The sequence below is a fragment of the Xiphias gladius genome, chromosome 22 (assembly GCF_016859285.1).
Source record: "Xiphias gladius isolate SHS-SW01 ecotype Sanya breed wild chromosome 22, ASM1685928v1, whole genome shotgun sequence".
In the NCBI taxonomy this organism is placed as follows: Eukaryota; Metazoa; Chordata; class Actinopteri; order Istiophoriformes; family Xiphiidae; genus Xiphias; species Xiphias gladius.
Window position 1 is genome coordinate 15229374 of NC_053421.1, and position 20332 is coordinate 15249705.

The window sequence follows — 20332 nt, forward strand, 5'->3', positions numbered from 1 at the left end:
TTCCCATCAGTTTTTGGTGTAAAAGGGAATGAGTGTATAAACTTGTCTACATCTCAAATCGCCGGCACTTAGTGTAGATATTTTTTTTATCTAAGTTGTATACGTTAAATAATTGATGATGATAAGTTTTATCACACTTCGTAAAAGTTAATAATGCCCTCAAATTCACCCTGTGTCAATTAAATACGTCCATATAATAAATAATAAGTAGAGATATTGACACCTAGGCTCTAAGTTCACATGAGCTTACTGTATTTCTCATTTAAGTGTCTATTCAGTCTGGTGCACATCAGCTACCGTACTTTCAAAGCCTGCTTGCAGTTGAAGGGTAGGTCACTAGAGGGCCATATTTCACCACATTTAGGTGTTAGGTCACAGGACCTGAAACACATTCAGCATTTAAAACCCACCACCAACCTGTTAGTTACAGGACATTGGTGAAAGTTTTTCCTGAACACACTTTTCTTGAAAATGGGCATTCAATTCAATGATCCACATTAAATGGCTCTTTGCTGTCTAATTTTACAATACACCCAAGAGTCCAAGAGTTTGTTAGTCAGCAACAAGTGTGTTTAAAAGGTGTAGCAGGACTACATGGTTTACATTGTGCACGTACAATACTTTTCCAAACAGCTTGTGTAGCACAGGAAAATACCCTATTAGCTCCATTTTTAACATGGTAGGGAAATGAGGAAGATTGGTGAAAATGGTGATTATGACTGTTTGGGAATATAGAACAGCAGCTTTAAAAAAAAAAAAGTATCTGTAAGCACGAGGCCAGGAGGTAGAAACTCAGAGAGGCAAGTGATCTGTATGTGTGCACTGCATCTAGCCTGACTGTATATACTGTTTATTGAGTTTACAAGAAGCAGATGGCAGGCACCACCGATGTAGTTTGTTTTGTTATTGAAAAATATCATATTTTCCCACTAAATGAAGTCCCTTGGGAGGGTGTGACAGGTGTCAAAATTTGTCTCTTTAAGAGCACTACTTCATCAGCTTGTCATATCTGCACAAAATGTCTCAGCTGCTTAACCAGCTTCCATAGGGCCAATTAATAATGGAGCCTTTTTTTGTGTCAGCATGGCTACCTTCTTCAAGAGGAGTGAATCGGTGACCGGTCGGATGATCGTCTGACCGGAGAAACTCCTCCTGTCGAAAGAATATTGTTGATAACATATGATCCCAGTGGCTCCTCTTCTGCGTGCCATGGTAGCATGGCTCTCGGTTTTAGTGCAACTTGACGATGAGTCACAGTTTGCAAATAGAATAATAAGCAGCTGTTATTAAATAACCGACCGAACGGGCCCACATTGCTCAGTAAATTTATTAACAGAGCGCAGTGAGATTGTACTATAATAGTAATAAATTTCATGTCGGATAAATAGATTAAAACTCTTCGTTAAATACATTTATTTTGACGTGAACGTACACAGCGATGCAGTATCCAACACAGTGCGTCTGTCATAGAGCGCTTTTTGCAACAACCAACCACAAACTCCCTTACTAGCACGTCCAGCGCGCTTGGCCTGTGGAATTGCATCTTTTTGGGTGGTGAAGTATGGTGGCGGCAATGTTATGGAGTTTCCGCTACTCCTCTGCTTTCATGCCATAGGTTAGGGAGCTAGCAAGAGAGCTAAGTTAGCGTCACGCTAGGCCTCCAGCAGACCAGCGGGAGAGCTTCCGAGATCAAACACTGCTATTCGGAAGGAGACAAATATTCCTTTATGAATCTGCATGAGAACAGCTAAAATCTCAGAAATATGGTGGTCCTCAAAATTCGAGACCAGGTAAGTGATCGTTGTGTCAAAAGCTGACCCAAGTTGAAGCTAATTCTGGCTGGCTAACGTTAGCTAGCTGCCCCGATTTCAACACTCGCCAGCGGAATGTAATTTGAGTCTCTCCAGCTATTCTCCGAAACGGAAGCGTTTCCTAAAGCTTTTCATGGGTAGCTACACATTAAATAATCACTTATGAGGTGAAAGTGAGGTACAGTACTGTCGGGTGAATCCCATATGGAGTCATGTTTTTGGCGACAATACGAGGCATCACATTTACACTGAGACACATGCTCAAACGGTTACTGAGTTGTAACCAGCTAATAAGCCTGTGTTTATCTCCAGCAATTAGCCAGACCCGGCGCAAAATGCCACTAGCTACTCAGTTGGGAAGTGACTAGTTAGCATATTGTGACAAAACAATACAAAACTGGGCTTGCATTGTCACTTCCAGGTGATTAAATGAGTTAATAATAGCCACTGAATCTCTAAAATGTAATGCAGTATGAGATGATTTCCATAACCATCAAAGCGATCTGTTGATTGTGACATTACTGTGACAACTGGTCGTTTGTGTTATATATACCCCAACTAAATGTTTGAATACAACCACCGTTTTGTGGAAGTGCGGATCTGTCAGAAGATTTGTGCCTTGTTCAGTTCAATGATTGTCTTAATGTTTATTTTTTTAAAGTGGGTTTATAATAGATAAGTTATGTCCTTGATCACAAGCCTTTAGCATTTCGCCCCTTGTAAATACTGCAAACAATTAAACTATTTTGTATTAGCTGTTTAGGAAGTAGTTGTTTACCAAAATATATTTATTTCTACAATATAAATAGTATACATGCAGGCAAACTGCTGTGTAATGGTTATAATAAATTTATGAGGTGACTGGCAGTGTGACAGTATTAGACATGCGTCCTCTAACTATATTAAACACTTGCCACCTACTTGGGAAAACGAGAATAGCTTTCCACTATCATTTAAGGACTGTGTTTTGCACATTCCTGCTATTCTTGTAACATATGTACGTGCATGCGTCTTTCATTGTGTGTGTGCTTGAATGATCGTGTGCCTGGGCTCCTGTGAGCCAGTGGAGTTGCCAAAGAGCTGTCTCCATGGTGATGGTATTAACTAGGCTGGCTTGTATGAGGAGAGGAGGTGCACAGTCGTGCAGCTAGAGAAGCATAGAAAATCTCCTACACCAGTCGTGCAGGACTGAAGAACTGAAAACAACAAAATGCAGATTTGTCCTTCCTTGTCACTGCGGGGGATATTCAGAAATTTTCAAAATGAAACAGTGTAAGAGGCACAAGTGGCCGCTTGTTACTCTGAATTTATCCTCTAACCTCCATTGCACCCTGCAGATATTCATGGGTATTATAATAAGTGAATGAAGGGATTGTTTTGTGTTTTTAAAAAGGGACTGTAAGCTACTCGCTCCCTGGATGGTAATGGTAATCTTTGTCTTGCTTATTCTAAATACGTACTGAGCATCAATCCGACTGCTGAAATGCATCATATGGCTCAAATTCGTACGAGAGGAAAGCATACCTTGTCCTGTCGGTTTCATCGCACTTCAAAGGGAATAATCCATGTCACCATGTATACCTGGAATGGCTGTTTAAACCGCAGTATTATTTTCCACAACAGACTCTTCACAATATTTTCTTTTTTCTGTTTTTCTCAGAAACAGTAGTGCTTAAAATGTTTTACGATTGTTTCCCAAAGTCTCAGCAGAATAGTTGAATTTATTGTCTGCAGGGACACACAGTACAAATTATTTCTGTCAGCTAAAGGTGAAAATGTTTGGCTCCATGCTTGACTTCTGAGTATCATGTGAATGGCACTGGACAACAATCTGGTTGTTAGCCACTGAAACATTTTGGGAAGTGGTTCAGAAAGATGAGTCGGATCCAAACATAGCTAGTTCTATTTGATATAGTTTTTAAAGTATGTGGCTCACACTGTGCCATATAAACTAATATCATTTGCACATGAATTATTATAAGCTACATGGCTGCACATTAGCTAATTAGCTAGCTGGGAAGCCTGGTGGGTTAAATGTGGGATGAGATCTTAATGAAAAAATGTACTCTGCATGCTAGATCACTCTGAATGTATGCAGACAGAAATCCAGCTCATGGAAAGGATTGTATGCAGGGAGATGGACTGTTCAAATTAAAGACTTACCTCTTCAGCTCTTTCCACCAAAGATGTATTGATGGCAGATAAAGGCAATACTAGATAATACAGGTTTTCATTCCAGCCAAACTTTACAGCAGGTGATTTTAAACCCTGCTGACTCTTGGCCCATTCTGTAACAGGAACCTCCCGCTGCTTTATCTTATGTTTTGTTTTGGATACATGGGTGCACATTGCTCATTCAAAGGATATGATTGCTCACATGTATTGGAAGTGCTAGACAATAGCTGAACTGACACACAACATTTAGGTATCACCAGATTTCATAGCTGTTACTTGTGGAAACAACTTCTAAATGTGGTTCCAGGTGTAAGGCCACTGGGATTGCTTAATTTGTTTTTTGGAAACTTGACTAAAGTCAGGAAAGGGTTAAGTTTTTGTGGAAGCCAGGAATGTTCCATCTGGGTCTTTCATGGGTAACCAGTTGCAGCCTCTGGAAGGGATCCCCTGCCCTCACTGTTCTCCCCATCCATGCCAGCCTCCTCCCACAGGCAGTGGAAACTGCCTGATCAAACACTCTCTGCTGGTGTTATGGTGGATTAGATAGGGGAGCGCAGCTATGTTGAGCTGGCCAACATGATGCATGAATGTCCATTAGAACATATACAATGTGACTGTTGATAGGGGCATTGATTTTAGCGTTGTTTTCATATACATTTGATAAGTCATAGAGATGTAACACTGGTCAATGACAAAAAAAAAAAATCACAATGAAAAATGCTGATGGTTTGCTTTTTAGAATGGAACAAGCACATAAGTGGTGACAATCTGATCTGCAGCCAGCTTGGTATTTTGTGAAGGACCAGGCCGTCCAGCATGAAAGATGAAATAGTAATACTATTGACGCTCCTTGGGGCTCAGATTTGTTGTTTATGGTGTGGCAAAATTATGCTTTACCAACGAGTGAGTGATTTTTATTTTTTTATTATTTTTTTTAATTTTTTTAAATAAATAAATAATTAAAAATTTAAAACTAGCTGGTGGCCAAAAGTAGAAATATTTGTAGTGGCAGCTGCAGCTAATTATTTAAGTTATTGCTCGAGGTTGTCATTATTCTTACAGTGAGCACTGTTAAGATCACTGTTGAGTAGTTGTACGCAACTACATGGATTAGATGCTGTAGATACACTGTCAAGTTTTAAAGATGGAATACAGGACTGTTACATATAAATGAACATTCATTAGCAATGCTAACTGCTAAGATAAAGTAAGTAGCAGATCTTAATATCATGTAAACAACAGTGGGATTAGCGGGAAAGTCACTAAAAGAAGAAGAAAGCTAGCAGTGCTCGAGCAGAACTAGCGCATGTTTAAATGTACTTGCTCTTATGAAAAAAATGGCAAAATTAGCTGGGTTGAGATAAAGCAGCAAAAAATACTACAACTAACACAGAAACACTGGCAACCGGAAATGAGACAATGCGCTTAATGCAGCATGTCAGCACGTGAATGGTCACTCACTACTGGTACTTAAAATAAATTTTACTGAAGTAGAAGTAAAAGGATGAGTAATTGTTACTGTATTACATTTGTAAAAGGGGGAAGGGGAGGTAAAAATGTTATACGGTGATTATATTAATAATGATATATGATTAAAACTATTATGTTACAGAACATCTTCATGCTGCCAGGCATAATTGCATTGGTATTTTTCCCAGGTGAAAACTCCACCTAAGGCAACCAGCAAATTCCAGTCAGGCACTTGGCATCCTGTGGATACAACTGATAATTACAAATATACACTCAGTTGGCAGTTTGTTAGGCACACCTAGCTAAAACAAATCGAGTTTAATACAACAGTCCTGCATGAAATCCTCCATTCATAAGGTTTGTAATGTTAATTTTTATTAAAATTGTTTTAGAGAGTTGTTGTATCAACTATATGATCTTTTTGGAGGATGTACTGTGTGGTGCTGTTGAGGAGTATTGCATTATACAGAGATGTTTCTGTTATTTAGCCTATATTCATTGGTAAAAGCGGAGTAGACAAATAATGGAAACACATTGACACCACAGTGGGTCTCATTAGACTATATGTAGTAGTAATTTTGTGTTGGAGTTTTTGTTGTTCTTAATTTTGACACCAAGATTTTAATTTTTACTGCAAATACATATCAGTTGCAAATATGGGTTATAGATCTCCTTGATTACTAATAATTGTTATTGGAATCGGCCCTGAAAAAAACATATCGGGCAACCCCTACTTTGTGTGTGAACATATCAAAATTGGCATGTTTAGAAGAGGTCATATTTAGTCAATCTAGGGATAACGTGCATTTTTTTGTTTCGTTTTGCTTTCCCCCCCCCTGCGACAAATCGATTGGTTGAAGACTAGGTACAATTTCAGTTGACCAAGATTTTCTTTGATGAACTACAGACTTAATTACCTTGGTTGGGCTTTTCCTCATTGGAAAGCGCTGAAAGATGATAAGGGACTAAGGTCGGACACAGATGTTGCCTTACTGCTGCTGGACAGGTTGGCATTTTGTAAAATATTTGGAGTAGGCTATATAGCGATTAAATTTACTGTACCTAAATAATGAATTACTGTTTTGTCTTAAAACTGTGGAACTTTCTCAGTATTCAACAGTGTTTGTGTAATTACTCTCACTGCCAGAAGGGGGAGACAAAAGTTCCACACTGCCAGTTTAAGTCTGCTATATTGGGCTCACAGTTCCCACTCAGTCTTTAGGGACATTGCTGGTGTTTTGACAGAGGCTTGTCTTACAGGAAGTATTGGCAAAATGCTGCAACAGTGTCACATTGAATCACTTAAGCTACCCACACATCACACATGGGTAAATATTGCCTTAAATCTTTATGGTTTCAGTTACATGTCTTAAAACACAGTCACTCTAAGCGATCTTTAATTTTTTTTAAAAATTTGGCACACATATGAGTGTTTGTGCAAAATTTAAATAAGGGAAAATATAGTATATTTGTCTAAAATACGCAGCAGTATTTTCCCTGTGTATACTCCCCTAAGAAGGGTGGGGCCAGCTAAACTACTTTGTAAGAAGCCAGGGTGGGAATTGCATGATCCTTAAGAGTCAGACTTCACAAAGAGCTTCAACAACTTTCTCCTTTACTTAAGTTTTATTTTGGAAACCTTGTTTGGTTTTATCATCTTTGCCACCTGTTGTAATGGTGAACGAGATCAGCTGTGGATAGTTTTCTCTTTTTTCCTCCGTTTTTTTGTGGCTGTCTCCGTTGAAGATTCAGACAGTCACAGGAGTTTAATCATGTTAAAGTTTAAAATCCATCTGGAGAAAAAGAGACAGGACATCAGCCAGCTGGAGAGCATGGCTGGACTTGTATTCATTTAAATATTGTGGCATTTTTCTCTGTGGCGTGGTATGGATATGGTTTTCTGACCCACCAACAGACTAAACACAGAATAGAATTAGAAAGTGGCTATTCAGCATTTGTCAGTTTTGATCCTGACAGTCTGCCTCCATCATCCTCTGATTAGCGGAGTCATCAGTTTGTTAAAATGCTGCAGTCTCTGCCTTTTTAAAGAATTTTAAACAGGTTTAGTTAGGGGTTATATAGCAGCCTAAACATGATTGTGTAATCTCAAAGCAAATGAGTCGTGTGTGTATTGTTGTGCTTGATGACGAGGATCCAGAACACCCTGTAAGGTGTGATGTCTCCAAGGTCTGAATGGTTATTGTTTTCTCATATTTTACCTATACTGCTGGCGATTCAAGTTTGACTCAGTCTCTTTCTCTTACAGCCGGCTTTGCTGAAAGCTATTTTCAATGTGGACCCAGATGAAGTACGCTCACTCATATTCAAAAAAGAGGATGTGAATGCACAGGTAATTCCAACAGACTCTCACTAAATCTGAATCCATTTTCTCTTAATATTGTTATATTTTAAAAACATCCCAACAACACTGAATTTAAAACCATCTCATGTTTAATTGTTCTTGAAAGGCTTCATATAGTTCTGTCAATTAACAGTTGCAGAGTACAAAAAGTGCACACAGTTGGTTTTTACAGTTCCCACTGCAGGATCTGGCTGTACTTATTGCATTCCTCAGAATTACTGCTTAGGAGGTGTGTGTGTTTCAAAATATGGCTGGATGGTACTTGGTTGTGTTTCACCGGAAGGCTTTAAGGTACTGAATGTACGTTTAACCCCCTTTTTGCCATGTATGGCGTCTCTGTGGCTGTCAGCATTTAATGGCTGTTTCTCCTTTCTAGCGTTGTAATGTTATGAACAGCACAGAAAGAGTGCGGTTTTGACCAGGACCATATTTGCCCGTGTAAAGTAGAGAAAGTTTACAAGGTAAAGGTGTAAGTGCAAGCCGTTTGGTTTTCTTTTTAATCACAGTATTGGTTTTCTGTTCATGTTCTTACAGGACAATGAGAAGCGGACTCCACTGCATGCTGCTGCCTATCTCGGAGATGCAGAAATTATAGAGCTGCTGATTCTTTCAGGTGGGTTTTTTTTAAAGGAGGATGTATGTGAAGAGGCTATTTAAGTCAAATATAACCATATGTTTGAAATGATGTGATTTGTGTCACAATTTGAGCTTGTTTAAATAATAGTAAGATTCTTAATATGTGACAGATATGGCCAAATTCATCATACCAATTCAATAAATATGGTTCTTAATGATATTAGCAACCACTTAACCTTAGAGAATCACCTTGGGCTAAGTCATCATCACCTTTCTGGTTTCTCTTTTCTGGGTATTGTAGGGAGTGGTGAAAGATCAGCAATGTTAGCCTGTCTGAGAGCATTATGACTTATTTCAAATGTGATACTCAGTAGAATATTTTTATGCTTATGTGGCCAGATGGTGCATCTGTATTCAATATTGTGAAATAGCTCTACATGCACCCTTTGCAGTCTGCTCTTTTCTTTTGCTTATGCAGGTGGAGATGTTACAAAACAGGACTTTGTTACTGTCGAAAAGGCTTTTGTTGAAATGTTGCACTTGAGGTCATGTAACTGTTTGACCTTAAACAGTCCGACAGCCATTGTCTTCTTACTTGTAGGTGCCAGAGTAAATGCCAAAGATAACAAGTGGCTCACTCCTCTGCACCGAGCTGTGGCCTCCTGCAGTGAGGTATGCGAATGTTTCTCTTATTCTCTATCACACATTTTGTTGTTGTTGTTATTTCTCATTGTTTTACAAATCCAAATAGTACGCACCTACATGTGATGACTTCTTGCAGGAGGCTGTCCAGGTTTTGCTGAAACACTCTGCGGACGTGAACGCCAGAGACAAGAACTGGCAGACGCCGCTTCACATCGCTGCAGCCAATAAGGCTGTCCGCTGCGCTGAAGCCCTGGTCCCACTCCTCAGCAATGTGAATGTTTCAGATAGAGCAGGCCGGACTGCCCTGCACCATGCAGCCTTCAGCGGTCATCTGGAGGTAAAATTAAGCCCTAAAGTACTGTCTGATTCATCCCTAGGGCTGTACTCTCAAGAAGTGCTTTAATGCCTTTAGTATTGATTTAGTTGTACCTTATTGGGTAGAAATTTGAATATCAATTGCCTTAAGAAACAAAACTTGTACTAACTCAAAGGGTCAGTGCTGAGTAAGGATGTGCATTCAAATTCATTTGAACAAATTGCGTTATTTTAAATTCTTTGGACTTTAATTTTTGGGAAAAGGGACAGCCCTAATACTGACTGTTTGGCTGTATGGTCTCTCCTGTCTTTATTGTGTTTCAGAATGTTAACCACCTCAGTACTATTCATATTGACTGATACAGTATCATTCTCCTTTCAAGAGAGCATGTACCACATACACAAAGTTTTTATTGCCAAACCATGACACCAGGTTTGATGTTGTGTGTCTTACCTAGATGTTAGTACTGCTTGCTTCATAAATGTGCAAACACAGTGTGAGATGAAACAGCCAAAATCCCCATATGACTTTAACTGTCATAACCACAGCAATTAGTAAGAAGAACATGTAGTCAGTAGTTAGCTGTTTCTCTTTCTTTTAGCAATGATTATTTCCCTGTGATTATCTTTGGCAAATTCTTTTTTCAAAGTTCTTTGTGTTTTGGGTTTTTAGTGCAGCATGCAGTGAAAAATATTTTTAAAAGCAAATTAAGCTCTTTGTACTCGCAGCATTTGGCATGTGCTGTGGCATAGTCTCACTGGAAAACTGGAACAGTTGCAGCTCAACAAACAATAAAGCTGCTTTCCAATAAACCAGCCATAGCTTGTTTATAGAATAAAAAAATTTCAGATAACCTCCCCACATGGCTGCAGACGGACACTGTGGGCTATCAGTCATATATTGTGGTCACACAGTCAAGGACACTATGTGGTTCGACAGTGCTTGCCCAGTCACATGCTTGCACGCAAATTACTCATTGTAATCATATACTCGCATCCAAATTAGTTATATTAGAGGTGGAAAGTTTTTCTATACAAATCAAATGCATAAAAGCTGTTCAGAGAACCCTTTGGTAAGAAATACCAAGGTGAGGACATGCAGTTGTAGCCTATGTTCAGCGACATAAAATAACCTATGCATATGCTACATTACACTGTAGGTACACTGTAGAAATACTTAATGTCTTCTTGTTCTGTTTGTTTACCTGTATTGAGTGTATGCAAAAGATCAACATTTTTTTAACAAACATCACCCCAGCTATTTAAAAAAAAAAAAAAAAAAGGAATTTAAATCCTTGTGAAGGCTCCTCTAGTTCATGAGATTAGACTACATTGGAGGTAGCTGTACACATGTATGTGTTGTAAACCACAGGATCAGTCCATTTGCCCTCGTAGAAAGCCATTAAGCACCACATATGCAGTGGATATATGAGTTGCCACACTGACGGAAAGGCAGCAGAATTACTAGTGTTCAAGTTGCAACTTCCCTTACATCTTTCCCGATTGCTCTTTTTTTCTCTGTTGCTGCTCTCAGATGGTGAGGCTCTTGCTCTCCAGAGGAGCAAACATCAATGCCTTTGACAAAAAGGACCGCCGTGCAATCCACTGGGCAGCCTATATGGGTATTAAATCTACCGCATGGATTTTTTCATCACACTGTTCATTTTCTATGGAACTTTAGGAGTTCCTCTCATCTTGTGGTTAATAAAGTTCTCCAAGATTTTATTGGAAAAGGAATAGTGTATTTTTTTTCATTATTTGTAGAAGCATTAAAAGTGTTACTTTTTAATATCTTAATACTTTTGTTTACATAATTAATTTTTAGTTTAATGCTGTTTACAAAACATACGTGACAGTTGCAGATTGAGATATGATTTCATTCAACAAATTACACTAGAAAAGAATCTGAAAATCAACCTTGAAACTGTCATTGTGTTGTATTGTCTGTACGGTAAAATTACAGTCTGCTGCAAGATTATTGCCCAGTGCAGCCAAATATGACTATATAAGATATTTGATAATATCTTGATAACCTATTAATGCAATTAAATCCTTCCCTTTTTGTCTTCAGGGCACATAGAAGTGGTGAAGCTGCTGTCATCTCATGGAGCTGAGGTGGCCTGCAAAGATAAGAAATCGTACACTCCCCTACATGCAGCAGCCTCCAGTGGAATGATTAGTGTTGTGAAATACCTCCTGGACTTGGGGGTGGATGTAAGTTCCATCCACAAGCTTATTGTCAATACACTGTAGACACTGCTACAGCTTATTATCTGATCAGGAGAGAGATGTCTTGAATAACGACTCAAAGGATTTTTATATTGTGTGCTGTAAGAGTAACAGTCCTGTATTTGTACTGACTTGTCTTGATGGAAACAGTAGTGTCATTCCTACTTTCTGTTTATCTCGCTGTCTAGATCAATGAGCCCAATGCGTATGGCAACACACCCCTCCACGTGGCCTGCTACAATGGGCAGGACGTGGTGGTGAACGAGCTCATTGAATGTGGAGCTAACGTCAACCAGGTGAACGAGAAGGGCTTTGCACCTCTCCATTTTACAGCCGCTTCACGCCATGGGGCACTCTGTCTTGAGTTGCTAGTGTGCAATGGGGCTGATGTCAACATCAAGGTGAGTAAAAACCAGAATGTCTCCTCTTGCAAGGAAAACTGTTACTCAATAGCTGAAGTTTTTTTTATTATTTATTTATAATTAAAAGGCAGTGGTTAAACAGTCACACGTGTTTCTTGTGTATGAATCAAAGTGTTTATTTGTGTTGTAAAGTAGTAGTAATTGAAATAAAACATCACTGTGCCTTTTTTCTGCAGTTAATAAGTGTCAGAAATGAGGTTTTTTATGTAGTTTCTCATTGTTTTCTGGAGCCAGTTGTTAAAGCAATATACTTTATAGCTGAAAGCCATAGTAAAGACCAACGCTGTGATACGGCCATGTTTTTGTTTGACTCCAGAGTAAAGATGGTAAGACTCCCCTCCACATGACAGCCATCCATGGGAGGTTTTCTAGGTCTCAAGCAATCATTGAGAATGGTGAGCTCCTCTAAAGATTCCGCCTTACTGACTTTAATTCCTACACTGGACAGTAAAACTTAAACTGCTTCTTTGCGTAACGCCTGCTAAGTACTTGGTTTGTGTTCTTCTGAAGGTGCTGAGATTGACTGTGAAGATAAAAATGGAAATACACCACTGCACATTGCAGCCCGATACGGACACGAGCTCCTCATCAACACCCTCATCACCAACAGAGCTGACACAGCCAAGTAAGTGAGCCTGTTTGCCCTTTTTCAGCAACTGTTCCAACTTTACACATTGTGAAAGAGCTGCATGATTAAACCTTTCCAAAGCCGACTGTTATGTAACTGATACAGATAATTCTGTACTATAAATATAAAGTTCCTACCCTCAGTTTAGTGCCAGTGATATTTGGGTGATATTGGCTAAATCCAACATGATTGTGTCGCTTTCAGACGAGGGGTTCACGGTATGTTCCCACTGCATTTGGCTGCTCTCAGTGGATTCTCTGACTGCTGCCGAAAGCTCCTGTCCTCAGGTGAACAACTCTTTATTCGTGTTGTGTGGCTGCCCACAGTACAAAATTATACATGTCTTGTATTTGAATTGTTATATATTGTAGTTTAATAAGTCAAATTTCTTGACAAGGTTTTTCATTTTGCTAGCCATAATTTTAACACTGTAAAATACCTGTACTGTAAAATCTCATATAAGGTAAAGCAGTATATGTATGATCTTGTTCATAATCCTTCACTGTATGCAGGCTTTGATATTGATACTCCTGATGACTTCGGAAGGACCTGTTTACATGCTGCAGCTGCTGGAGGGTGAGTACAGGGCACCTGACTAGTGTATTTACTATTAACTGTGTAAGTGTTTAGATACAGTTCATGACCTATAACAAAAATAAAACCATTATAATTATCAGTTCATCTTCTTATAAATCTCTCTAACCCCCTCAGAAACCTGGAATGTCTCAATCTTCTCCTCAACACGGGTGCAGACTTTAATAGGAAGGATAGCTTTGGCAGGTTTGTAGCGTTTACTGGTGGCTTTGGATCAAGAGTTTGCACTCTGCTAGTTTCTTGGTCAAATTTGAACAGTGAACTGAGCCATGTTTGCTTTTCCAGGACCCCTCTGCACTACGCTGCTGCCAACTGTAACTACCAGTGCCTGTTTGCTCTGGTGGGCTCTGGGGCCAGCGTCAATGACCTAGACGAACGGGGCTGCACTCCTCTTCACTATGCCGCTGCCTCTGACACAGATGGAAAGTCAGTAATACGTAGAAAATTCAGGTTTTTAAAGGAGGTGGTGGCTGTGTGGGACGCGGGTTGTGTTTGAAGGTTTTATGGATGAAAGCTCACTTGCATTATCGGTTATGCTAAGTAACAGTTCAAAGAAGATCTTGTTTCCTAGACGACAGCCTCTTTGTTGTGTGTGCAGGTGCCTGGAATACTTACTGCGAAATGATGCAAATCCAGGGATCCGGGACAATCAGGGCTACAATGCTGTGCACTACGCCTCGGCGTACGGACATCGTCTCTGTCTGGAGCTGGTGAGAACTTCACTCCAGAGTACACAACATAAGACAGTCAGCGTCTCCATATTTGTGTATTGCTATATTGTCATCATTTTTAATGCCTCACTGCTTCCCCCACTCTCTGTTACAGATTGCAAGTGAAACACCTCTAGATGTGGTGAGTAGAATTTGTACTTTTCTTTGGGGATTTTTCATGTATAAAGTAGGCCACAAGTCATGTAGATCTGCGTGATTATATCTGAGGCAGGTTCTAACTTGTGTGATTGGTTTGTTCAGCTAATGGAAACCTCAGGGACAGACATCCTTAATGACTCTGATGTCAGAGCTCCTGTCAGCCCCTTGCACCTTGCTGTGAGTAGTGTGTATTATCCTTATAATGGCTTTATCCTCAATCTCAGTTTATTTATGTTAACTTAATCGTGGTTTAATTACTCTCTTTCAGGCATACCATGGTCACCACCATGCTATGGAGGTTCTGGTGCAGTCTCTGCTGGATCTTGATGTGAGAAACAGCCAAGGGCGCACACCCTTAGACCTGGCTGCCTTTAAGGGCCATGTAGAGTGTGTGGACGTCCTAATCAACCAAGGAGCCTCCATCCTTGTCACAGACTTTACCTTGAAGCGAACCCCCATCCATGCTGCAGGTATGGACCTGGAGTTAGTGGCTCATGAATTTGCCTACATTTGACTTTTCAGATCCAAATACAATAAGATGAGTAATGCTAATGGAGTTTCATCTTTTCCCTGCAGCTACCAATGGTCATTCAGAATGTTTGCGTCTGCTGATTGGAAATTCTGACCTTCAAAGTGCAGTAGATATTCAAGATGGAAATGGACAGTAAGTAAAATTGTTTAGCCCCCCCCCCCCAACTTATTTTCTAAAGTAATCACTGACATTGCTGTCTCCTATCTCTTAGAACACCTCTGATGCTGTCGGTCCTGAGTGGACACACAGATTGTGTGTATTCTCTCTTAAATAAGGGAGCCAGTGTAGAAGCCAAAGACAAGTGGGGCAGGACGGCCCTGCATAGAGGAGTAAGGACATGTCACTATTCTTATATACACTGTACTTGACACATGATATGGTGGTAAAGTTTTTATGTTAATACTCAGATATCATGCCAGTACCAAACTTCATACATACTGACATACTGTGTACTGTATATTTTTGAATGTTTTGACTTTCAAATAGTTTTTGTAGTTATCTTTAACATCTAAAAGAAATTTAAACTCAACCTTCTTTTAGTTTTTTGTCTTTTTTACTTTACCTTTTATCACCACAACTGTTCTTAGGTTTGAGGTGTTGCCAGTCATATTAAACTGTAAAAAAAAATGTATATTTTTTTCTGCTCGTGGCTAGTGGTAGTATTCACCTCAATCATATTTAGGTTTTGAATCTGGGTAGAGCAGCCCTACAAAGAAACCATAAGCACAAACTCCCTCTATTTTGTCTTTGGAAGGAACAAACTAAAAAACATTTATCAGCTCTCATCATTCAATGACATCATCATTTAGGGTATAATCAATTATTAGTAAAAAACTGTTTCTCTCCTCAGGCAGTGACTGGTCATGAGGAATGTGTGGAGGCCTTACTTCAGCACAGCGCCAACTTCCTGGTGCGAGACTGTAAAGGTCGCACACCGATCCACCTGGCAGCAGCGTGTGGACACACTGGGGTACTGGGAGGTCTGCTGCATGCTGCCCAATCAGTGGAAACACTCCCTGTCTTAACAGACAACCAAGGCTACACCCCACTGCACTGGGCCTGCTACAATGGTACATTGATCAGAGACCACTCAAAGAGCAATCAATATAATTATGGAAATGTTTAGTAATGTATGCTCTTAAATACAGACATGCTGCCAAGACAGTAAATTTGGAGTTCTTAAGCAGGTGTAGATTTAACATAGGCATACACATTTTATATTTCATGTTTCATGCTTGTTCTTTATATTATCCTTTTATGCAATGTCTTTATGCACGAAAGTTCAAATTTTGACATTTTGATAAGGAAAAATGTTTAAGAGAGCCCCGATTGTGAGCACTCAAAGATGAAGGCTGATACAGCTGATGCTTTCTGCATTCTTTCCTGTAGGTCACGATACGTGTGTGGAGGTTTTGCTGGAACAAGAGGTTTTTCACAAGGCCGAAGGCAATTCTTTCAGCCCCCTGCACTGTGCTGTGTAAGCTCCTCTGCTCTCCTCTGTTTCGGCCCATGTATGTGAGGACAGAACCTTTAACAGATGAAATTAATGGCTCTTTTCTCTTCGTTAGGATCCACGACAACGAAGGCGCAGCCGAGATGCTGATAGACACTCTGGGATCTGCCATTGTCAATACCAAAGACAGTAAAAACAGGTATACATGCTCATACACCTGATGCTGGGCACCTTGTCTGGTGAATTTAAAAAAAAATGTTCCCATGAATAGGAATGCTTGATTTTCAAATGAGCCTTGTTCTGATGTAATTTGTGCAGGACCCCCCTGCATGCAGCAGCCTTCACTGACCATGTGGAGTGTCTCCAGCTGCTGCTGAGCCACAATGCTCAGGTCAACAGTGTTGACACCGCAGGGAAGACCCCACTCATGATGGCTGCTGAGAATGGGCAGACCAACGCTGTCGGTACGAATGGTTCTCTACTTTAACCCCCAGACCAGGAAATATCACCGTGGGAAGTAATAATCAGTGCAGTATAGAATTAATAAACATTTCTGCATTGAATTAACTTTAATTTGCTTTTCCTGTGTTGTACCCTTTCGCCCTCACTGTTAGAACTGCTGGTGAGCAGTGCGAAAGCAGATCTCACTCTGCAGGATGCTGTAAAGAACACTGCACTTCATCTGGCCTGCAGTAAGGTGTGTATTACCATATGGTGGCACTGTTCTTACATTCTACAGCAGCAAATATACAGTATGTTCGAGAATGTGTTGAAATACTATAAACAGCATAGTATTTACCATAAATGTATAAGGTACTGTTTATTGTTGTCTTGATATTCATTGCACTATACCTGTTTTATACAGGGACATGAAACCAGTGCCTTGTTGATATTGGAGAAGATTACAGACAGGAACCTCATAAATGCCACTAACGCCGCCTTACAGACGTATGTATCATATGAATTATATTAGTGTCTTGTCTCCTGCTGCATCTGAATGATGGACTGGAGTGGTAGTGTTTGTAGATAACTCTGATGATTTGAATTATTAATGCAGCATCAATTGAAAAATATTGACTTGCCTATCGGCACATCCATGTTGTATCTTTCTTTTAAGGCCTCTACATGTGGCTGCAAGAAATGGTCTGACTGTGGTGGTGCAGGAACTACTTGCAAAGGGAGCCAGTGTACTTGCAGTTGATGAAAACGGTAAATTCACAATAACATTTTTCTTTTAGTATATAAATCACCTATATAAAAATGCCCTTACTAATGGCTGTTGGACTCCTTTTATTTTCCAGTTTAAAATAATTACACGCTTTAAACATTTAAGCTGTTTGTTAATCTTATACAACTTTTGCCTTGTGTTGTGGATAATGTTGATTTAGGAAACATGACAGCTGACATACTGGATAAGAATTTGATCAGGTGATAGCCAGTTAAATCAATTAAAACATACTCCGGTCACATCCAAGACTGAACTTTCAGATCAGCTTGATGAGAAATTCTCAGACTCGTATGTTTTAAAGAGGATGTGCTGTATGGTTAGATTTGGTATACAGTAAATTTTGAAAAAGTCCACATTGCTCCTGAGCCCCAGTAAATGAAGAAGTCCTCTGGATACCCTATGTTGTTTAGCGTATAACACTTCACTAGCTGTTATTTACTGTATATTCTTGCACTAAAAGTAACATCAGAAAAAAATTTTAGTTTAGTTTAGGCATCTATACTGTTAAGGCAGAAATTCAGTCATACAGCTGAAAAAAAAGCAATTGTTTTTTACAATAGATTTATTATTAAGATCATTTTTATCATTACCAAATATTTCAGGTTCTCAAAAGTGAGATTTTGCAGCTTTTCTTACACTTCATGATAGTGAACTCTATCTTTTGACTGTTGTACAAAACAAGCAATTCGAAGATGTCACCTTGGGCTTTAGGAAATTTTTAACGGTAATGTTCCACTATTTTCCAACATTTTATAGGCCAAACAATTAATCAAAAAATTGATTTAAATTAATTGGCAGATTAACTGATAATGAAAATAATTGTTAGTTGCAGCACTAATGCACTTTTAACCATGTATTTACTGCTGTATCATTTAAGAGATGTAGTACCAATGCTGGAAACTGAAGCTGTGAATTACTTTTAGTAAATGTGTAACACTGGTGCACTGTCATTGTTTCAGGTTACACACCTGCCTTGGCTTGTGCCCCAAACAAAGATGTGGCAGACTGCCTAGCCCTAATCCTGGCCACCATGATGCCTGTGTCCCCCTGCACCCCGGCAACCACCCTTCCTTTCAGTGCCATTAACCATTACACCGCCAGCCCCTCCAAGAGCGTCACCTTCGACAGCCTGCCAGTGCTGCGCAGCGAGCACAGCTCCTACTGCAGCTTCAACAACATCAGCCATCACGAGGGCTTCTACAAGGACGAGGAGCTCAACGACTCGGATTCAGAGACGTACTGAGGGACAGGAGGAAGTGATAAATGCATAAACACACACACTGTGTCTTAAAAATCACCCACCGCCAGCTTGGGAGGCCAGAAGAAGAGAAAAAGCCCCCCATAGGAGCCTTAAGAGAGCAAGAGAGGGAGGAGGTGCAGCAGGCTGGCCCACACTCATCCCGACCTCATCCAGCACCAGGTGTCCTTTCAGCTGATACTGGACCTCAGTAACCGCTGCTTTACCAACACTGACTTCTTGAGTGCTAAAAACTGTACTTGTTGGGCAGACTGCGACCTTTGTACAGCAATAACATGCTGAAGAGGGATGGTAGCACTTCGTAGAGAGCTAAACCGACAGGGACCAAAAGACATGGATGCATTTTAACCCAGTTTTAACTGTAAATGACATTGAAAATTTTTGAGTTTATCGGTTGGGGGGGGGGGGCAGTTTTCATTTTTGAAATTTTTGTGAGGAATTAAAGGAGGTTGATATCCACACACTACATTTGTCAGAATGCACTTGTTCTTCAAGTTTGTAAGTCATATAGGGGGAAAATCATTTATTTTTTGAGATCAAAATTTTAATATACCCATGTTCATGTCCTAAACTCCTTATTCTCTAAGGAAAAAAATCTGATTTTCTGACCTGACTAATTTAAAAACATTTGATATGTGCACCAGGTATTTTTAAGTTGATCAACCTCACCTTTGTATATTGATCTGTCCATTGCGGTTTAGTCTTTCAAGAATAAATTATTTGTGTACTTTCGGTTCCTATTTATGTGTTCATTTTGTGCCTTCATTAGTTACTGAGAAAAGATGGGTTTGTAGAGGAAGCTGTGAAAGTACAGTGATGCACACTAGGTAAGTAATGAAACAATTGTAAGAAGCACTGATCCAATACTGAGGTATCTGAGGCTCAGCTTTGTGAGGAGAAACACTGTAAACCAATGATAGGTCAACATTTGATTTTCTTCTGTTTGAATGATATTTTTTGCTCTTATATTAGTCAGTGTTTGTTGACAGGTTTTGCTTGCTTTAACTTCAAAAAAACAGAAACCACTTGATCCTACCATGATTCAAAACTCCCTTTTCTGTCTGTTGAAAAATCCTTTTAACTGGAAATATGTACAATACATTTGCTAGCTTCATTAGAAGGGACAAGATTTTTTTTCTATTCCTTGCTTTTTCTTGAAGAGGGATGAAACTAGCATGTATATAGAAATTATGACTGTGAATTCAAAGCTCCAATGAATTCTTTCAGTACTGAGATTGCTGTATATTTTATGAGTAATAAAGAAATGAGTTATTTAATATTGAACATGAGTCTTTATGGAGTATTGCCTTTAATTCTGTTATGTACATGGCACACGTGAAGCAGCTTTTTCACAGCAGGGCTTTTGTCTCAATAGGAAAATCACGGTTATAAATAATAAAAGGACTGATGGCTGAATTCCATTTAGCTTCTTCAGTTTCCGGGTCTTGGCATTGTGCATGTTGACTCACTGTTACATGGACAGAGCAGTAGCTTATTGTGTTAGTAACACCTGTGCTTTCCTATTACGACAAGGCAAAGTATCGGCTGTAAAAAAGGCCTCACGGTGTACAGCTCATTGCCAGGCATTAATATGAGTTAACTATCATGATTTTATTCCATTTTATATTTGTGGGGGGATTCTAAAATTTATTGCTTTTAAAACTTTTTCTATGGTATCTATATTGGTCAATAATAATGGTATATACAGTGATATTTATCAATTTTACATAATTGTCAGATGTTGTTTATATTGATCCTTGATCAT

The 20332-nt window shown here is 39.5% G+C and overlaps 2 protein-coding genes across 4 annotated transcripts in view; one reads left to right on the top strand and one right to left on the bottom strand.

Annotated features, from left to right (window-relative positions):
- Window positions 1-1448, bottom strand: part of hdac9b (histone deacetylase 9b) — a 42750-nt gene extending 41302 nt beyond the window's left edge. For 2 of the 3 annotated variants that reach the window (XM_040118905.1, XM_040118904.1), the window contains exon 1: window positions 1092-1299. In XM_040118905.1, the coding sequence (XP_039974839.1) occupies window positions 1092-1179 (88 nt within the window). In that variant the 5' untranslated portion in view covers window positions 1180-1299. Of the gene's footprint in view, window positions 1-1091; window positions 1300-1432 lie in introns of those variants that run through there. The other variant, XM_040118908.1, reaches the window with a different exon arrangement.
- ankrd28b (ankyrin repeat domain 28b) lies at window positions 1191-19844 on the top strand. The gene is made up of 28 exons (XM_040118903.1): window positions 1191-1790; window positions 7723-7806; window positions 8353-8431; window positions 8996-9066; window positions 9176-9376; window positions 10889-10976; window positions 11426-11568; window positions 11772-11984; window positions 12322-12400; window positions 12516-12630; window positions 12838-12920; window positions 13146-13209; window positions 13345-13413; window positions 13513-13653; window positions 13826-13937; window positions 14053-14079; window positions 14199-14273; window positions 14365-14566; window positions 14673-14760; window positions 14840-14957; window positions 15479-15698; window positions 16018-16105; window positions 16197-16280; window positions 16400-16545; window positions 16696-16778; window positions 16947-17029; window positions 17199-17290; window positions 18269-19844. The coding sequence occupies exons 1-28, from the start codon at window positions 1764-1766 to the stop codon at window positions 18550-18552; spliced, it is 3159 nt and encodes a 1052-aa protein (XP_039974837.1). The 5' UTR covers window positions 1191-1763; the 3' UTR covers window positions 18553-19844.
- The last annotated feature ends 488 nt before the right edge of the window (window positions 19845-20332 follow it).

Excerpts from the sequence above, each read along its gene's own strand:
- ankrd28b (XM_040118903.1), top strand. The coding sequence starts at position 1,764 with ATGGTGGTCCTCAAAATTCGAGACCAG. Across the intron at positions 14,761-14,839 it reads ATTCAAGATGGAAATGGACA|AACACCTCTGATGCTGTCGG; the intron begins GTAAGTAAAATT and ends CCTATCTCTTAG. Across the intron at positions 16,106-16,196 it reads AGCCCCCTGCACTGTGCTGT|GATCCACGACAACGAAGGCG; the intron begins GTAAGCTCCTCT and ends TCTCTTCGTTAG.